General features: G+C 42.2%; 1 protein-coding gene across 5 annotated transcripts in view; it reads left to right on the top strand.

The window, feature by feature from the left end:
* HECTD1 (HECT domain E3 ubiquitin protein ligase 1) overlaps positions 1-19017 on the top strand; it is a 67911-nt gene that overhangs the window by 42470 nt on the left and 6424 nt on the right. For 4 of the 5 annotated variants that reach the window (XM_054970663.1, XM_054970665.1, XM_054970664.1 and 1 more), the window contains exons 27-39: positions 5449-5582; positions 6044-6200; positions 6704-6926; positions 7831-7885; positions 8108-8290; positions 8624-8834; positions 12422-12507; positions 13189-13316; positions 15137-15338; positions 15464-15601; positions 15709-16316; positions 18182-18260; positions 18361-18454. In XM_054970663.1, coding sequence (XP_054826638.1) covers positions 5449-5582; positions 6044-6200; positions 6704-6926; positions 7831-7885; positions 8108-8290; positions 8624-8834; positions 12422-12507; positions 13189-13316; positions 15137-15338; positions 15464-15601; positions 15709-16316; positions 18182-18260; positions 18361-18454 — 2298 coding nt within the window. The remainder of the gene's footprint in view (positions 1-5448; positions 5583-6043; positions 6201-6703; positions 6927-7830; positions 7886-8107; positions 8291-8623; positions 8835-12421; positions 12508-13188; positions 13317-15136; positions 15339-15463; positions 15602-15708; positions 16317-18181; positions 18261-18360; positions 18455-19017) is intronic. The other variant, XM_054970667.1, reaches the window with a different exon arrangement.

Raw genomic sequence — 19017 nt, forward strand, 5'->3', positions numbered from 1 at the left:
GATTGGCTCACATATCACAACCCAAGTATTCTGTATTATAATATGATGATTTGGTGGGCTTGCAAATCATAGTTTCAAAACTACTAAAAATAAAAAAAACTGTGTTTGGGAGAAAACCAAAAAGTGGAGGCGGAAGAAGAGGGAAGGTATGTGTAAGACTACACAACCACACTGCCCATAGTTTGGAGGATCAGGTTTGTGATATCTGAACCTGGCCATTTTCAGTAATAAAATGTAATTGTAGTTATATTTATAGAGGCAAATAATAAAACAACTTGGCATTTATGCAGTTACTAAGCAGTATTGATGTACTCCCATCAAATTTATACTTCATTTTCACGTCGTTATTTTTTCACTTCCTTGTGGGAAAGCTAGAGTTTTTTTTTATTTTTCACAAAACACCTTGTAGTTACTAAGGCTGTCTCTCAAGATGATGTTTGGAGCCTGGCCACATGTGGTTTCTGCAAGCCTGCTTGGTGAATTTCTGTCAGTGGGCTCTGGACTCAGTGCTATATGCTTCTCCTTCTGGAAGCTGGAAAGTTCTTGTCACTATGAAAGTACTTAATCTACTGTATCACAAGCAGGGCCGGATCGAGGGGGGTAGCCTGCCCCTGGCACCGCCAAAGAGGGGGCGCCGGGCGCGGCTGTCAGCTGCCCGGGAGGCTGAGCGCAGGGTTGGGAGACCCTCTCCAGCCCCGCCGATGGGGCGGCCAGCTGGCTTGCTGCACGCGCAGGACCTCCCAGCCCTGTGCTCAGCCACCCGCGCGGCAAGCCAGCTGCCCCAGCGCACGCCCTCGCCGCCGGCGGCTCTGCGGCTCACTGTGGGCTGGGGCGGCCGGCACAGGGCAGTGGGGCACGCTAACTGCGCGGAGGGCCTCCTAGCCCTGCGTTCAGGTGGCCGTGCGGCAACCCGGCCACCCCAGCACCTGGTGGCTGAGCGCAGGGCTGGGAGGTCCTGCGTGCGCGGCAAGCCAGCCAGCCGCCCCAGCGCACGCCCATGCCACTGCCAGTTCCATGGCTCACCGGGCGCTGGAGCGGCTGGCTTGCCGCGCAGGCGGGCATGGCTCCTGCCCTGTGTGATGACGTCACTTTTGTCATCACGTAGCGCCGGGAGCGTGCATGTGGAGCACCCGGGCAAGGTTTGCCCTGGGCGCCGGCGCACCTAGATCCAGCGCTGATCATACGTGTGGAAAAAGTCTCACACACACACATCCTAGTTAAGAAAGTTATTTCCATTCTAGGACGGACACAGAAAGAGTAAGAAAATGTCCCCTGAATTACTGTTTTCATGGTAGTGAGAAGAAAACTCAGTGGAAAGGTGGTTGTCATATTTCCACATTGGAGCACATGTTGCTGTTACTTATTCATTTTACTTATTTATTTGTTATTTTTGTATTAAAAACAATCGAGACAGCTTGCAACATTTAAAAAAGTACTTACTTTGTAGCAGATGAGCAGTTAGGAAGAAGCACCAGCTTCATTTGCTAGTAGGGGTGTGCACAGGGAAAGATTCGGGTTTCCTGAAATAGCCAGCTTGGAATTTTTTAAAGCTGCGAGCAGTGCTGAAAAGCCCTGCTCTGAGCTTTGAAAAACTCCAAGACAGCTATTTCACCCAATGGGAGGGAGTTCCCTCTGCCTCCCTCTCATTGGATGAAATAGCCAGCCTGGATACGTTAAAAGCTCAGAACATCGTTGAAAAGCCCTGCTCTGAGCTTTGAAAAACTCCAAGCCGGCTATTTCATCCAATGGGAAGGAGGCAGAGAGAACTCCCTCCCATTGGATGAAATAGCTGTCTTGGACTTTTTTAAAGCTCAGAGCAAGGCTTTTCAGCATTGCTCTGAGCTTTGAAAATATCTAAGCTGGCTATTTCATCCAATGGGAGGGAGACAGAGGGAGCTCCCTCCCATGAGGTGAAATAGCTGGATTGGACTTTTTCAAAGCCCAGAGCAAGGCGTTTCAGCGCTGCTCTGAGCTTTGAAAGAGTATCCAGGCTGGCTATTTTCCTCCCATTGGGTGAAATAGCCAGCTTGGAGGTTTCAAAGCTCAGAGCAGGGCTTTTCAGCGCTACTCGGAGCTTTGAAAATATCCAGGCTGGCTGTTTCGTCCAATGAGAGGGAGACAGAGGGAGCTCCCTCCCATGGGGTGAAATAGCCAGCTTGGAGTTTTTCAAAGCTCAGAGCAGGGCTTTTCATCCAATGGGAGGGAGGCAGAGGGAGCTCCCTCCCCTTGGGTGAAAAAGCCAAGGGCATTTCCCTTGCCCTTGGATCAGCTATTTGGCGGGGATTTCTCCACCAAACAGCCGATCCCAGTTTAAATGCCCCTTTCCCTGCTGCTTTGCAGGGACAAGGAAAGCGGCATTTAAACCCTTGACCCGAAGCTTCCTGAAGCAATACAAATTGCTTGGGGAAGCTTTGATTCAGGGTTTCCGAATTGAGCCCAGCATGCTGGGCCTGATTTGGAAGTCCCGAATCATTGCAAATTGGGTCGATTCGGGTATTTTTCCAAATTGGAAACCCGAATTGCACACCCCTACTTGCTAGATCTCTAGTAGGTTCTTAATTTTGATGTGCAGAGGCACAGAGCTGTATTGTGCAATTGTACTTGAGACCATTTGAACTGCTTCAGTTGAACTGAGGGAAAGTTTCCTCATTAAATGGTTTTCACTCTTTGGTGTAGCAGCTTTATCTGTTTGGAACATGTGATTGAGACCATACAAATCTTCACATGAGAAAATGATTTTGTTTGAATTTATTAACATGAGAAAATATTTGTTTGAATACATTGCAGTTGCGATAGGAGTAGAAAAGGAATTGTCTGGGAAGTGTTGGAATGAAAATAGAAACGCAAAATTAAGAGATAGGCATTGAGGAACAGACTAAAATACTGAAGATTTATCTTGCAAGATGTTAAATTCTATTTAATAGTAAAATTTTATGTAGGCTGCACAAAAGCCGTTGTAAAATGTAGCCCAGCAGGTGCTCTGCCCAGGCTGCGTGTGCAGGATCACACAATTTCAAGATACTTTGTATGTGGATTTCCTTGGATTGCATGGAAGATCTCCACAGTAGAACCAGCCACAGCTAGAAATATTCTAGCAGCTTCAGTGTGATCTAGTGCTCTGTGTGAACCAATCTTGAGAGTATGGAGAAGAATAAAAAAAAAATCATATGGGGCTTGGTGAGAGTTGGAAGAATTTTTTTAGCCAAACCTCCCACCAAGATGTCAGAATAAATCTGTTTCCTCTGTTAACTTAGTTGACTGCAGTATGAAGCTGAACTAAATATCACAAGTGTTTTTTAAAATATCCATATGTGTTAAAAGAATTGCTCTTTCATTCCGATGTTTGGTGTAATGGTTAAGAGCAGCAGGACTCTAATCTGGAGAACCGGGTTTTATTCCCCACTCCTCTTGAAGCCAGCTGGGTGACCTTGGGTCAGTCACAGCTTCTCAAAGCTCTCTCAGCCCCACCCATCTCACAGGGTGATTGTCATAATAATAATAACACACTTTGTAAACCGCTCTGAGTGGGTGTTACGTTGTCCTTAAAAGTGGTACAGTTGTTGTTGTTATGTTATGACATAAGGTATATGCAGATTTTTACAGACTCGCCTGTTCCCCCCAATAGTTTGGGACATGTGGTTGATTCAAAAGTGACTGTTGGGGGCCATGATGCAATGGAAAGGGAGCCTACAAAGAGGAGGGGGTATCAGGTTAACTTGCCTTTTCTAGCACTTGTCATAATGGAGTTGGCACAAGAAAGAAATGGGAACAATATCACCAGATTTCCTACTGTAGCCCCTTTCTCCCCCATGTGTCTATAAGGCATTTGCAACTCTCAGTATCAATTTTTGGAGGTCTGAGAAGGCTTCCAGGGAAAGTAGAGATGAGAAAGATCCACCTTCTTTGCTCTGTTGGTAGGGTACAACCCATAGCCTATAAATTGATTTTGTTGTTTGTGTTGAATATTAGTGATGATCATTTTGACTTTGTTGACTTCTTGAGTAAGGTTTTCTTTCTTAAAAGGGATTTATTTTTAAAGTGCATCTTCTCAAGTGTACATCAGGCTGAATTTGCATGTTATTTAATATTTGTTAAAAATCACCATTTTAGGTGCATTTACTCATGGCAAATACGTGTCCATTAAGGTATAATGTGGTAAGGTAAATACTAATTTCGCTGAATGAGACCACAGTAAAATACGCATCATACACATCATATGTGGAAAGAATTATTCTCTTTGATCCTGCCATAGCAGAAGATTAACCAGGCCAGTATTATAAACATTCTGGCAAGCGGCTTTGTATTGTCACATGAGTTCATAGCATATTTTAAGAGACAATCCCAAGATTTTTTTTAAAAAACACCTTAATTTAAAAACAGAGATCTGTTTTCTTGTAACATTTGGCTGTTTCACATATGAAGAACATGCTGCGTCTATCCCTTTGTGTAGAAAACTTCATCTGTAGTTTCTCAGGTGACAAACACGGCAGGTGTGTGCTGCAGGAACCTCCTATTAGTTCAGTTGTGGCTTTCCTTCAGTGGGTGAAGTAAAACAGGCGTGTGTAGTTGCTACACACAATAGTGCACATCTGGTATTTGCAGATTCTTGCACTGAAATGTTGGAAATTTTTCTAATCAGTTGTCTGTACCATCAAATGAAAAGAAGGTGCTAGATTTGCCTGCACAGTAATCATATGGAGGCAGAGGAAGAGGATTGTGAGTAGGTATGTCTGAGGGTAACTTATACTTGCCTAAATAACAAGCTTCACCACTGTAGACAAATATCACATGCAGGTACCCTAACTAGGAAAATCAGAAGCACATTATCCTGGGCTTTTATCAAAGGTCTCTTGAAGGTTCAAAAAGCAGAAATGTGCCTTCTGTGATTGGCTGATGGCAAACCATTATTTTCCTTTGTGTATTGTTTAAAGTGTAGCATCATCTTTTGATTTGACAGACCCTCGTTTAGATTCCCAAGCAATTTATATCTGCATAGTCCCATTAGTTTCAGCTGTGCTTTGTTCACTCGGATTGCAGCAATGAAAATGGTTTATGATTTGCTCTATGAATTGTTCTGTGAAATACACTAAAAGTTGAGAATTTGTACTCAGGAAAAAAGTGCTGAGATGCAAGTTACAAAAATATCGGAGAGAAATGGTTAACTTGCTGTCCTTTTGTCATTTAAACTATTTTTGTGTGTTCAAAATAATGAGAACATACAAACAATTTTCCATTCCTTTTCAGGTTATTTTCTTTAGCACTTTCCCCCCTTTTCAGCTTCGGATTGTAATAATTCCTTAAATAGGTTTCAGCCCTGCTGTACTCTGTGGTACCTTATTTTCCTTCCTCCTGCTTTGAATTTATAGAACGATTTGATCCTTCATTCCTGCTGTTTTTCTTTTATTTATTTTAAATAGTCATTCTTAGTTTTATTCTCTTTCTGTATAGATTTTCTTGATAGCTGCCGGGCAAGTACCCTGCTAGCAGAATTAGATGATGATGAAGATCTTCCTGAGCCAGATGAAGAAGATGATGAAAATGAAGATGACAATCAAGAAGATCAAGAATATGAGGAAGTCATGGTATTGTGTATATCTCTACTTATATTCAGGGGAAAGGCAAAGTTGTGTTCAAAGTAACTAGTTTTATCACTGAACTGCACTATACAGTAAATATGTAGATAAAAATATAATGTGCAACTGTCAGATTAGGTATAAGTATGCATAAATATATAGAAGCTGTTTTGTTTTCATCCAGGTCCTATTGAGTAAGTACTAATTCTCCAACATCATAGTTTCTGAGCAGCATTAATTAAGTCTCCTGTTAAACAGAGCATAATGGGTTTTGGTTTCTTGAAAGCGTAGATAAGTAGTGTGTGAATTGATGGGCAGGTGACAGCAAATATAACCTGTTTTGCCTTGGTTTTCAATGTATGGTCTTATGATGAGTTACCTGCATAGTTTCAGCTTGAATACCAAATATATACTTTGTTTCCTATGATTTTTTTAAATCTTTAAATTATTTCTGCATGGTAATTTAATAGGAAGAAGAGGAGTATGAAACAAAAGGTGGCCGTAGAAGAACGTGGGATGATGATTATGTTTTGAAACGTCAGTTTTCTGCTTTAGTACCTGCTTTTGATCCTCGACCTGGCCGTACTAATGTCCAACAGACCACTGATCTTGAAATCCCGCCCCCAGGTATATTCAAGAAGAGACGGAGTTGGGTGTGTGTGTGCATGTCTGTCTGTCTATGTTAGCATGTCAGAGAAACAGAAGAGGTAGCCAGACGGGAAGATGGAGGAGAGTGGCAGTCCATCTAACATACTGGAAATTTACTTCAGGTCCAGGATTGACATGCCTGATACGTCGTCTCTTCCCTTCCTGAAGCCAGCTGCTGTATTAAGGGAAGGGAGGACCAGAAAGTCACTGTTTTCCCTTTGGCCTCTTCTAAGAAAAACTGTGGGAAAATAAAGGTGCTGAGTGGGGAAATCAGGAGATGCTGAAGAGTGGCAGATGGGGGAGGTAGGAAGAATATACAAGGGGAGTGGAAGCCATAAAACCTGCTTAGTTTATTTGCAGTTCTAGATAAGAAGTGAAATATTGTTTTTACCTGGAAGACACAATCAGTAAGCAACTTTATATGAGATTACCAGTATTAGGAATTTATTACTAATTTTTCACCAATTCACCATTGTTTTCAGGAACTCCGCATTCAGAGCTACTGGAAGAAGTTGAATGTACACCATCACCACGTTTAGCACTTACCTTGAAAGTTACAGGCCTTGGTACAACCCGTGAAGTAGAACTACCCTTAACAAATTTTCGATCAACTATTTTTTACTATGTACAAAAATTGCTCCAGCTTTCCTGCAATGGCAATGTGAAATCTGATAAACTTAGACGAATTTGGGAACCAACATACACGTAAGAATTCTGAATTTTCTAAAAGGACAACTGTTTTTAAATTACACCACAAGAACTACTGTTAGTCCTCCAAACACTGGATCTGTGCGATCTCTGTTTTATGAATGAAGGTTGTGTAGCTGCAGTGCTTAAACAGTGATGGCTGTAGTTTATTCCTGAATTCATCATTTTCCCCCTCCTACCTTACCTCTTCAGTATTATGGATAGGATCAAAGAGTTATCTTGCAACCTTCCTTCATTTCCCCGCCAAAGCAACTGTGAGAATCGGGATCTTCTGGCTTGGTGTGGAATATAGTTTGCAGCTGGAGTGGAGAATCTGTGGAAACAGCAGACTGTCTATGTGCGAGCAAAAGTTCTTCCATTCATCCTGATCTGTTTTCTTGGTTTCAAGAATTTAATCTTGGTTTAATTGTAATGTCAGACCAAGCTTGGGACTCCCATAGAGGGAGCTCTTTGGGTGCATTTACATAATGCCATATCATGGTTTGTCAGTGAATATAAACGAAAGCTTAGTGTAAGCAGCGCCTCCTTCTGTAGAGAAAAAAGTTCATATGTTGGCACAGATAGGCCCCAAATGGTCCTATGATAGAAATGTACAAGTTTTTTTTAGTTAGTTTAGTTACATACAAGACCAAAGGCTGGCTGTAATAGCAAATGGATTCTTAGAAAAGGCCGTATTAGCTGCTTTACCAATCCAGTGTCAAGAATGACTGACTGATAACACTAGAAGGGTGCTACTTAATGTGACATACTGATGGAAATATCATGTTAGCCTACAGGGTGTGAACCCTAGATAAGCCTCCAAGCTCCACAGTACTTATTACATGCTTTGGAAATAGCTTATACTGCTGTAGAAAACTATTATGAGATTTGTAAATACTTCTTATCTTTTTAATGTTTTTAGGATTGTATACAGAGAAATGAAGGATTCGGATAAAGAGAAGGAGAGTGGGAAAATGGTGAGACTTTTTAAAATTTGTATGGCTTGAGGCAGATTTTTGTGGAATTTTGTGCACTTCAATAAGTAGCAGCTTTTTGAAAAAAAATACTGTAGCTTATATACTGAATATTAGACAAAAATGTTTGTAAATGCATGTTTCTGAAGAATTTTGTGAAGTGCATGTGAAATCTTGGAAACTTTACAATCAGGAAAGACCAACATTTGGTGGTTCCTGTTGTAGGGTTGCTGGTCAGTAGAGCATGTGGAACAGTACCTTGGCACTGATGAATTACCAAAGAATGACTTGATAACCTACCTGCAGAAGAATGCGGATTCAGCCTTTCTGCGCCACTGGAAATTAACCGGCACTAATAAAAGCATTAGGAAAAACAGAAATTGTTCCCAGCTCATAGCTGCATACAAGGTATATGTCCGCATCTGAAAGTATTGGTTTTGGGAATGTCTGTGCTTTGTTTTGCATTGTGTTAGGGGCCCTGACCGATTGGTTTGATATGTGACTAATGAAACTGCTTCCTGTATAAATATGTTCATGTGCCACTTTGATGTTTACCAGCTGCAGATCTCTTGTATGCTTCCTGATAGATGTGGTAATGGAGTATTAGTACCTAACAGCATTCTAAGCATTACATGGTTTGCATCATAAAGGCTATGTTTGTAATGACATTTTTTTAAAAAAAAATACAAAACTACATTGCCTTTTTAACCCAAAACTTAGCATGTATGATTAATTATACAGGATTTTTGTGAGCACGGCTCAAAATCCAGCTTGAGCCAGGGAGCTATTTCTACTCTTCAAAACTCTGACATTCTTAGTTCAGCAAAAGAGCAGCCTCAAGCCAAAGCTGGTAGTGGACAAAATTCTTGTGGAGTAGAGGACGTCTTGCAGCTGCTTCGAATTTTGTATATTGTTGCAAGTGATCCTTACTCCCCTCGAACATCTCAGGAAGGTAAGTAAAGATTTAACATGTTTTTTCCAGTATGTTTGGTATTTAAATTTGGTATCTGATATTTAATTATGTGGTTGTATGGTGCAAAATGTCTGGTAAGTGCAGATGGGTGCTGGTAGATATGAGGGCAGGACTTACCAAAGTCAATCAGTATCAAGCAACAATGCTCGTTGTTTATCTAACCTCTCTAGCATTCCACCTGCCAACATTGGGACTACTCCTGCCTCCCCTGCTATACTAATACTATGCAATACTAGATCTGTTAGGAACAAGATTGCATGCATTGCTGGGATATTAGAAGAAGAGGAAATTAATGTGGCTTGCCTAACAGAGCTATGGCTACAAGAAAATGACATATCTGTCCCAACTAACTCGCTCTGGCAATGTGATCCTACACCAACCTCACTATGGTAGTTTGGGAGAAAGGGTTGCTATTATCTTCGGTGAGACCCAGTAAACTCCCAGTAGAAGCTATACCTGGTAGTGAGTACATATTCCTGTCTCTGGGAACTAAAGATAGACTGGGTATCCTGCTTGTTTACAGACCACCCAGCACCCCAATAAGCACCTTTTCTGAGTTGGCAGAGCTGCTAGCAGATATGGTGTTGGAGATACCCACACTGATTGTTCTGGGGGACTTCAACATCCATGCTGAGTGTCCCAAGTAAAGCCCAGCTCAGGAATTTATAGCTTTCCTGACAACCCTTGGCCTCTCTCAAATAGTGACAGGCCCGACATATGAAAGAGGCCACACCTTGGCCTTGATATTTTGTACTGAGCAGGGCTTTTTTCTGGGAAAAGAGGTGGTGGAACTCAGTGGGTTGCCAGCACAGGGGGTAACTCCTGGCGGGAGGTGGTGCCCTGGTACCACATGCATGTGTGCAAAGTGCGCGCACGCTCCCAGGACCACACAATGACGTCACTTGGGGTCAGCTGGAACAAGGGGGAAGTTTTTTAAAGTTTAAATCACCCTCGGCGAAAATGGTCACATGGCTGGTAGCCCTGCCCCCTGCTCTCCAGACAAAGGGGAGTTTAGATTGCCCTCTACGCCGCTCCAGCAGGAATCTAAACTCCCCTCTGTCTGGAGAGCAGGGGCGGGGCCACCAGCCATGTGACCATTTTCAAGAGGTGCTGGAACTCCATTCCACTGCGTTCCTGCTGAAAAAAAGCCCTGGTACTGAGTCTTTGAAAGAAAGTCTTGTTTCATTATTAGAGATTTGGCCTGAACCATCAGACCATCATCTGCTGAAGGCAAAAGTGAATAGGGGGTACAGTTAAAATAATCTGTCCATGAAGGCTCATGGACCTTTCTAGATTCCAAAATGCCTTGGGGGATTGTAGAATCCCAGACACATGCTCCATGGCAGCTGGAAGAGCTATTGACACCATTGCTCTTTGTCGACCCCTCTGGCCCTTGGGACGGAAGCCAGCCCCATGGTTTACCACGGAGCTGGCTGACTTAAAGAGGGTTAGAAGATGTCTATAAAGACGTTGGCGAAAAACCTGCATGGAAGTAGATAGAGCATGCTACAGAACCTGTAGGGCCTGTGAAGTGGAAATGAAAGCTGCAAAGAAATATTATTTCTCAGCAACCATTGCACTGGCTAGTTCAAGACTATCCCAGTTGTAGATCTTAACAGAATCCTGATATCTATGAAAGCCACTACTTGTGTGCTCGATCCTTGCCCATCTTGGCTGTTAAAATCAAGTAAGGACCACATAAATTAATCACTGAGGTCTATTGTAAATCAGTCACTAACTCAGGGCATCTCCCCCTGTCCATTCAAACAGTTGGTTATCCATCCACTTATTATAAAACCATCTCTAGACAAAAATGATGTGGCCAATTATTGCCCAGCCTCTAAACTGCCCTTTCTGGGCAAAGTGAGAGAGCAGTAGCTGATCAACTCCAGATCTTCTTGGAAAACACTAGCACTCTAGACCCTTTTCAATCTGGATTCAGACCAGGGCTTGGGACAGAAACAGCACTAGTAGCATTAGTGGATGATCTCTGGCTAAATATAGACAAAGGCCATGCCTCCTTATTGCTCTTCCTGGATCTGTCTGCAGCCTTTGAGACAGTAGACAATGCCATCCGGTTGAAGCGTCTAGAGACAGAAGTGGGCATCAAAGGATGTACCTTGAATTGGTTTAAAACGTTTCTCATCGGATGGACTCAAAGAGTTGCTGTTGGAGATCAGCTATCTCCAGAATGGGAACTATCTTGCAGGGTCTCGTGGGGCGCAGGCTTATCTCCCATATTATTCAGCTCTATGTAAAGCCTTTAGGAGAACTCATTTGCAGCTATGGAGTTGGATGTTACCAATATGCAGATGACATCTAACTCTGTATCTTGCTATCTGGGTCCCCTCAGGGTGCATTAGAAATCTTAGGTTGCTGCCTGACAGCTGTAATGAAACAGCTAAAAACAAACAAATTGAAATTAAATCCAGACAAGACAGAAGTGATGCTTGTTGGAGAGGCAGAGAACTTGAAGGACATTGTACTCCCCACTTTCGATGGAGTCCATCTGACCCTTGCAGACGCGGTTAAGAGCCCAGGGGTTATATTGGATCCAGTGCTACTACTAGAAAAACAACTTAACGCAGCTGCAAAAAATGTCTTTTACAACCTCACTCTAGCCTGGAAGATGGCATCTTACCTTGACATTGCCTACCTGGCCACCTGGATCCATGCTATAGTAACATCAAGACTTCCCTATATTGTAATGCACTATACATAGGTCTCCCATCCAAATTAACTAGGAGACTCCAGTTGGTGCAAAATGCTGCAGCGTGACTGCTATCATGAGTGAACAGGAGCATGAACATCACCTCCATTCTGCAGTCACTCCATTGGCTATCAGCTACCGTGCTCAATTCAAGGTATTGGTTATCACATACAAAGCTCTTCACCACCTTGGCCTGGCATACCTATGGGACTGCCTCCCTTTTTATGTTCCTCCACATCAGCTTCGCTCATCTGAACAGGGTTTCCCGCAGGTGCCACCCTGCACATGGGAGAAATCAACAGCAGCCCGTACACAGGCTTTCTCTGTGGTGGCCCCAACCCTGTGGAACAGCTTGCCTGAGGAGGTCAGGAGAGCCCCCACTCTCCTAGCTTTCCACAAATACTGCAAAATTGAATTATTCAAGAAGGCTTTTGTATTGTATGGAGGAGTTCTCAGATGCTTCACTAATGAGTTAAGGACCATAGACTTCACCACTATATTGCCTTACATACTACCTGTTGTCTTAAATATGTGCTCCCATGAGCTACCTGTGCTTCATGTGGTCTAATGTCAGCCCTATAATTGTTTGTTTTGTTTCAGCATTTCTTCAACTCTGTGTTGGATTCTTACTAATGCTATGTCTTTGTAAAATTGTGTTTATTTACCCTGTGGCATTGTTTATGGAAATGTCCTTGAAATTGACTGTGCTAATCACACAGTGTGTAATCCGCCTTGAGTCTCAGGGAGAAAAGCGGACTGTAAATGACAGAAATAAATAAATAAATAAAATTAATTTTTTGCCAAAAGGCTCCTGCAGAACTAACATGTAATAAGATAATTCTGTGATTAATTTCAGAAGGAGATGAACAACTTCAGTTTAACTTTCCACCAGATGAGTTCACAAGCAAAAAAATCACTACAAAGATTCTGCAGCAGATTGAGGTATTTTACTGAGTTCATTCTTGTGAGATGATTTTTAATGGCTTTTCTGCTTTGTTTGTTGAAGATGGTCTTGTTTCTGGAAAGCTGTGAAGCTTTTTAAAAATCCCTTTCATGTATACCTTTTTCCTGTTCCACATGCCGTTTCACAAACTAATCTTGAAACTTCCAGAGCTTCAAAAGCTGTTTACCATTCTCATTCTCTATGCCATGCTGTGCAGACTTGCAACACAGATGAAGGGGCTCATGGGAGAAAAAGGGCAAAACTAAGTGGAAACGTGCTGGACCTACAGTTCGATGGATTGTAGACTAGTTCTGAAATCTTGAACCTATTTGGTAACAAGTCACTGAGATTCAAGTCATTAAAAACTAAGATCAGAATTGCCTTTTCAAATAACATGAGTTGTTTATTTTCATTTTTAACATTTCGTTGAAGAAGATAATTCACAAAAGCAAATTAACCAAATTACAGTTCAATATTAGAAGCCTGTTTGTCACCTAAAGTAGCACTTGCTTTATATTTAATTATGACAGAACAGTTCCCAACATGCATTTTAAAAAGGGGCATAAAAAGTGATTGCATGTGGAGAAGTTCACTCAGATAAGTAGCTGCTTTTGTTTCTATTGTATTTTTTTTTGTTCCTCACACTTCATTCTTTAAACTATTGGTATATTAAATCACAGGAGCCATTAGCACTGGCAAGCGGAGCCTTACCAGACTGGTGTGAACAGATAACTAGCAAGTGTCCCTTCTTGATTCCATTTGAAACTAGACAGCTGTATTTCACCTGTACAGCATTTGGGGCATCAAGGTAAGGAACTTAACACATTTAATAATATAAATTTAGCTCTGCGTGGAAAAATTAGTCAATTGTGGTTTGTTAATGTTAAGCAGAACTGGGTTAAGGGAAATGTATAGAAATGCAAATATATTTTGCCAAAACGTGGAATAAAGGAATGTTAGATTAATTAAAGAATATAAATTTATTCAAGTATTGACATGTACAGAAATAATATGCCTTACAAAAATAATCTAGTTCTTGTCTACATTTTTCAGAAGTGACAGACACTATGTTATATAAAGAGATGAAAGGGCAACTACCATTCTACATATCAGCGTAATGGAACGTATATGTTTAGAACTAGAGGTGAGCACGAACCGCAATACGAACCCCAAAAATAAACGAATCAAGTCGGTCCGTGGTTTGGGAAAATGCAGTTCATGGGGCCGCATTTTCCACGACCCCCACGACTTTTTTTGCCTGGTTCGTCATGTTCGTGAGCGGTTCGTGACCCCAGACAGGTTGGCCGCACTGAGGGGTGTGTGAAACTGACAGCCCCCAGTGAGCGGTAAAAGAAGGGGGCTGTCAGCTTCACTTCACTCACCCCGTGCCGGCCTCAGCCCATCAGCTGAACCCAGCGTGGGGTGAATGAAACTGACATCCCTGTTCTCCTGCCGCCTGAGTGGGAGGGGAATGAGAGTTGTCAGTATGACAGACCCCGTGCCGGGTTCAGCCCATGGGCTGAGGCTGGCATGGGGTGAGTGAAGCTGACAGCTCCTGTTCTCCTCCTTGCTTGGGTGGCAGGAGAATGGGGTCTGTCAGCTTCACTCACCCCGATGGGCTAAGGCTGGCGCAGGGTGAGTAAAACTGACAGCCCTGTTTTCCTGTTCCCCAAGAGGTAGGAGAACGGTGCTGTCAGCATCACTCACCCAGCACCAGCTTCAGCCCATCGGCCCTGAGCAGCAGGAAAGTGAGAGCTGTCAGTTTGACAGACCCCACGCTGGGTTCAGCTGATGGGCAGAGGCTGGCGTGGTGTGAGTGAAATTGACAGCCCCGTTCTCCTGCCACTTGGAAGACAGGAGAATGGGGCTGTCAGTTTCACTCAGCCTGCGCTGGGTTCAGCCAATGGGCTGACGCCGGTGTGGGGCAAGTGATGCTGACTGCCCCGTTCTCCCGCCACTCGGGGAACAGGAGAACGGGGCTGTCAGTTTCACTCACCCCATGCTGGGTTCAGCGGATGGGCTGAAGCTGGAGCGGGGTGAGTGATGCTGACAGCCCCGTTCTCCTGCCACTTCGGGACAGGAGAACAGGGCTGTCAGTTTCACATGCCCCTCTCTGGCTTCACCGATGAAGCCTGCACGGGGTGTTTTGAAACTGATAGACTTCTTCTGCCGCTTTGGGATGACAGGAGAAGGGGGCTGTCAGTTTCAAACACCCCGCACGAGTGTCAGAAGCCAGCGCCGGGTGTTTGAATTCCACAAACTCTGCACCATGAACCAATTTGTGAACTGGTAAAAGTTTGTGGAAGTTCATGGTTCATGGAACAGCGACGAACCATGGTGGTTCGGGGTTTTTTTCGCTTCATGTCCATGTCTGCTTAGAACAATTAGAATTAAATGCTGGGATTTGTACATGGATCAATTTGTGATGATTTTTGCATTGGTCCTGAAGAAAGAATAATAAAGTTTGGTGTCGGTTTTTTCAGTTAGACCAACTTCTGTTGAAAATTGTGTCATAAAAATTGGTTGATGAAAGTTTTATGCCAGCAGAAGTTTGCCTAACAAACATTTCACCAAATCAGTTTCTCTCAAGAGTCAAGAGTTTTGAAGCAATGTATCTCTTGTTACCAGAGCAATAGTGTGGCTGCAGAACCGACGTGAGGCTACTGTGGAGCGGACACGAACTACAAGTACTGCACGAAGGGATGATCCAGGAGAATTCAGAGTTGGGCGCCTTAAACATGAAAGAGTGAAAGTTCCACGTGGTGAATCCCTGATGGAGTGGGCAGAAAATGTCATGCAGATTCATGCAGACAGAAAGTCAGTTCTAGAGGTAAATTTTTCACAATTGTTTTAAAACTATTTTTATTATTTAAGTAGCAGTTCTGTAATAGGCTTTACAATACTGTGTACAGATAATAAAGATCAGGAACTACTATTATGGTCTCTGGACTGCAGGTTGAATTTTTGGGAGAAGAAGGAACAGGACTGGGACCCACATTGGAGTTCTATGCACTGGTTGCAGCAGAATTCCAAAGGACAGAACTGGGAGCATGGCTCTGTGATGACGATTTTCCAGATGATGAGTCACGTCAGGTACCATTCTTGTTTGTATTCAGTAAGAAAGCCAAGATAATGGCTGTTAAGTCTGTGGAAAAATCTATCACATCTAAGTTTGTCTTCTATTTGTTTTGTGTAAATAGGTTGATATTGGTGGTGGATTAAAGCCGCCTGGATACTATGTACAACGATCTTGTGGACTCTTCACTGCACCATTCCCACAGGATAGTGATGAACTTGAAAGAATAACAAAACTCTTTCACTTCCTGGGGATTTTCTTAGCCAAATGCATCCAGGACAACAGACTGGTGGACTTGCCCATTTCTAAACCTTTCTTTAAACTCATGTGCATGGGAGATATTAAAAGCAATATGAGTAAATTGATTTATGAGTCACGAGGTGACAGAGATTTGCACTGCACTGAAAGTCAGTCAGAGGCTTCTACGGAAGAGGGGCATGACTCTCTTTCAGTAGGAAGTTTTGAAGAAGATTCCAAATCCGAATTTATTCTTGATCCACCAAAACCTAAACCCCCAGCATGGTTTAATGGGATTTTAACCTGGGAGGACTTTGAATTGGTGAACCCTCACAGAGCAAGATTTTTAAAAGAAATTAAGGATCTTGCAATTAAGAGACGTCAAATATTAAGCAACAAAGGGCTTTCAGAAGATGAAAAAAATACCAAATTGCAGGAACTCATGATGAAGAACCCATCGGGATCCGGACCTCCGCTTAGCATAGAAGATTTAGGGTAATGAAGTTATTTTTTTTGTTGTTATTTGCATGATGATCTTGTGGGATAAGAAACTAGCATGCCTGTTTTGAAAATGACAAAATCAGCTCAGAAAATACAGATCTGCAGTACCAGATTTGATGACAGTTTCTGTGCACTGATGAAATTTCAGTTTGACCAGTAGTGCTACAGACTTCCCTTCAGTTTGATCTTAAACTACAGCTTTCTGATGTTCTTTCTGTGCACACCTTGTGCTTCATGCAGTGTTCTTTACAGAGATGCCCACAAATTAGAAATGTAGAGATAAATGCTAAACACTTTCTGCTGTTGTCTTGTAGACCTAATCTACTGTCTAAATGAAATTGATTCAAAAGATGCCTACAACATACAAGCCTGTTCATCAGACAGCCACTAATTTTAATAATACTTATCATACTTGCTCCGATTCGTAATTTAAGGGCAATTTCAATTTTTTTTGAAAATTTATTCAAGGATCATCACGCAGATAGGCTCGTTTTAGATTTCATACAACTTTAGGCATCCAATAGAAGGATAATTGGATGGTAGGCTGGAACATAAACAATCATTCTGAATAGGGGTGTTCATTTTTTAAAAAATGGTATTTCCTAATTTGGGTATCAGGAAAGCCATACATACTGGTCCTCCTAATATTTGGGCCCCAAAATACCAGTCTTTTCTCATTTTTATGGAATTATGTTGCTCTGTTATTTCCTATGGGGATATCCTTCCACAGGGGCCTGAGGACCATTTTTCAAGCAAAATACACCAAAATTGCAGTGCTGCTACTCTGCCTGTCCACTGCCCCCCTCCCCCACCATTTCAAATCAATTGGATCAAAGGGTTGCAATTCTCCGGGCTCCTGAACCAGTTTCTCTGCCATCCTCCATTGTTTCCTATGGGGGGAAATGCAGTTTTTTCTCTAAGGCACAGAAGCCTTAGCCAAACATGTAAACTAAACAGAACTCACAAAGCCCAACAGAACCAATGCAAAACTAGAGAATCCCAGTAGAACCAACCTGGCAGAAGAAGGCATGCACTCCAAAAAAAAAATGCTTTGATTTGACAGCCAGTTGCAGTAGATTTTTTTCTACCATTTGTACAACTTCCAGGGGGAAAAAAGGGAGTGGGGGAAATGAGGCAAATCACATGGGCAAATGGAATCATGTGTTACAGAGCTCACCTGTTTGTCCAATCATGGCAGTTCTCACATAGACAACATGAGAGAATTGGTGTGATTGGATAGACAGTTTAGCTCTCCCTAATGTGTGATTACATTTGCCTATAAGAATCATTTCCCTGCCCCTGTCTCTTTTTTTGCCTGGGAAAATCTGCAAAAAGTAAAAGAAAAGCTGCACGACCTTTAAAATGCTGGTCTTGGTTATTTGTGAATATTTTGGGGATTAATTTGGACCAGCAATAGTGGTTTATCAGAATTTTCATACTGACTGGGATTCCTGAATATACCCCAAAAACACCAATAAGATATTTTCCAGGTATATTTTCATACTTCATAAACTGAATCTCACACCCCTAATTCTGAAATCATGTTTGTCATTGTGTGCCTTTCACACATTCACCCTGTTGTTCAGTGGTTATTACTTTTAAGAAATTGGGCTTGCCACTGTGTTGTATTCCACGAATCCACTTAGCATAGCGATAGAATACAACCCAGCAAATTAACCTCCTTTGAATCCTGCTAATTAGGGCTGTGTCATGGGAGCTGTAATACTCTAAAATGTAATGAGAGTTAACTGATTGTTCATGGCAGTCTTTGAAGCTAGTATTTTAATCATCTGTCTTTTGTAAAAGCATGCATGGAGCACTTGAGTTTTTTCCCATTAATACCTTCTTTTTTCTTGCAGCTTAAATTTCCAGTTTTGCCCTTCATCTCGAGTGTATGGTTTTACAGCAGTGGATCTCAAGCCCGGTGGTGAAGATGAGGTATAGAAATACATTTCAAAATCGGAGTTGAATAGTAATTATATTCCCTTCCCAATTCTTTTGTACTATAATGTGAACATACATATATGTTTTGTTGTAGTTGGTAACTATGGATAATGCAGAGGAGTATGTAGATCTGATGTTTGACATCTGCATGCACACTGGTATACAGAAACAAATGGATGCTTTTAGAGGTAAGTAGCTGAAAGATTTTGATTTGGGGACACAGTTATCTGAAATAGTAGTCATTTGATTAAAAATGGAACATGTCTGACTTTCTTCTTTCTTTCAAGAGTGTATGACAAGGGAACATACAAACTGGGAGGTTGAGGGAGTCCTCCTTTCCTTGCTCTGGGCATTTGTTTCCCTGTAATTATGGGAGGTAGTAGCTGCACTTGCCAGGATGGCTCTTTGGGAATGTTCCTGAGAGACTATCAACAACCCTCCCTGATCAACTTTCCCCCAAATCTTGAACAGTGTATCAAAGAGGGCAAGTAGTGCATCAGATATTTGTTAAATGTACTAAATGTACTTTGAGGATGTATATTGCAAAAAACCCAGGAAGAATAATGAATCTTACCTTCCTGGGGCAAAAGGCTATGTTAGGATACTGAATTAGAGCCATGAGTATGGAGGCTTGAAGGCTTCAGAGATGCAGGTAAACATCTGGCTAAGATTCTTGGATATCTGTAGGGTGATAACATTACAAGTTGTCTCATATACTTTCCCCTGAAGTCCTGTAAAAAGTAGGACACTT

This window comes from Eublepharis macularius, chromosome 2 (genome assembly GCF_028583425.1).
Source record: "Eublepharis macularius isolate TG4126 chromosome 2, MPM_Emac_v1.0, whole genome shotgun sequence".
Lineage (NCBI taxonomy): Eukaryota > Metazoa > Chordata > Lepidosauria > Squamata > Eublepharidae > Eublepharis > Eublepharis macularius.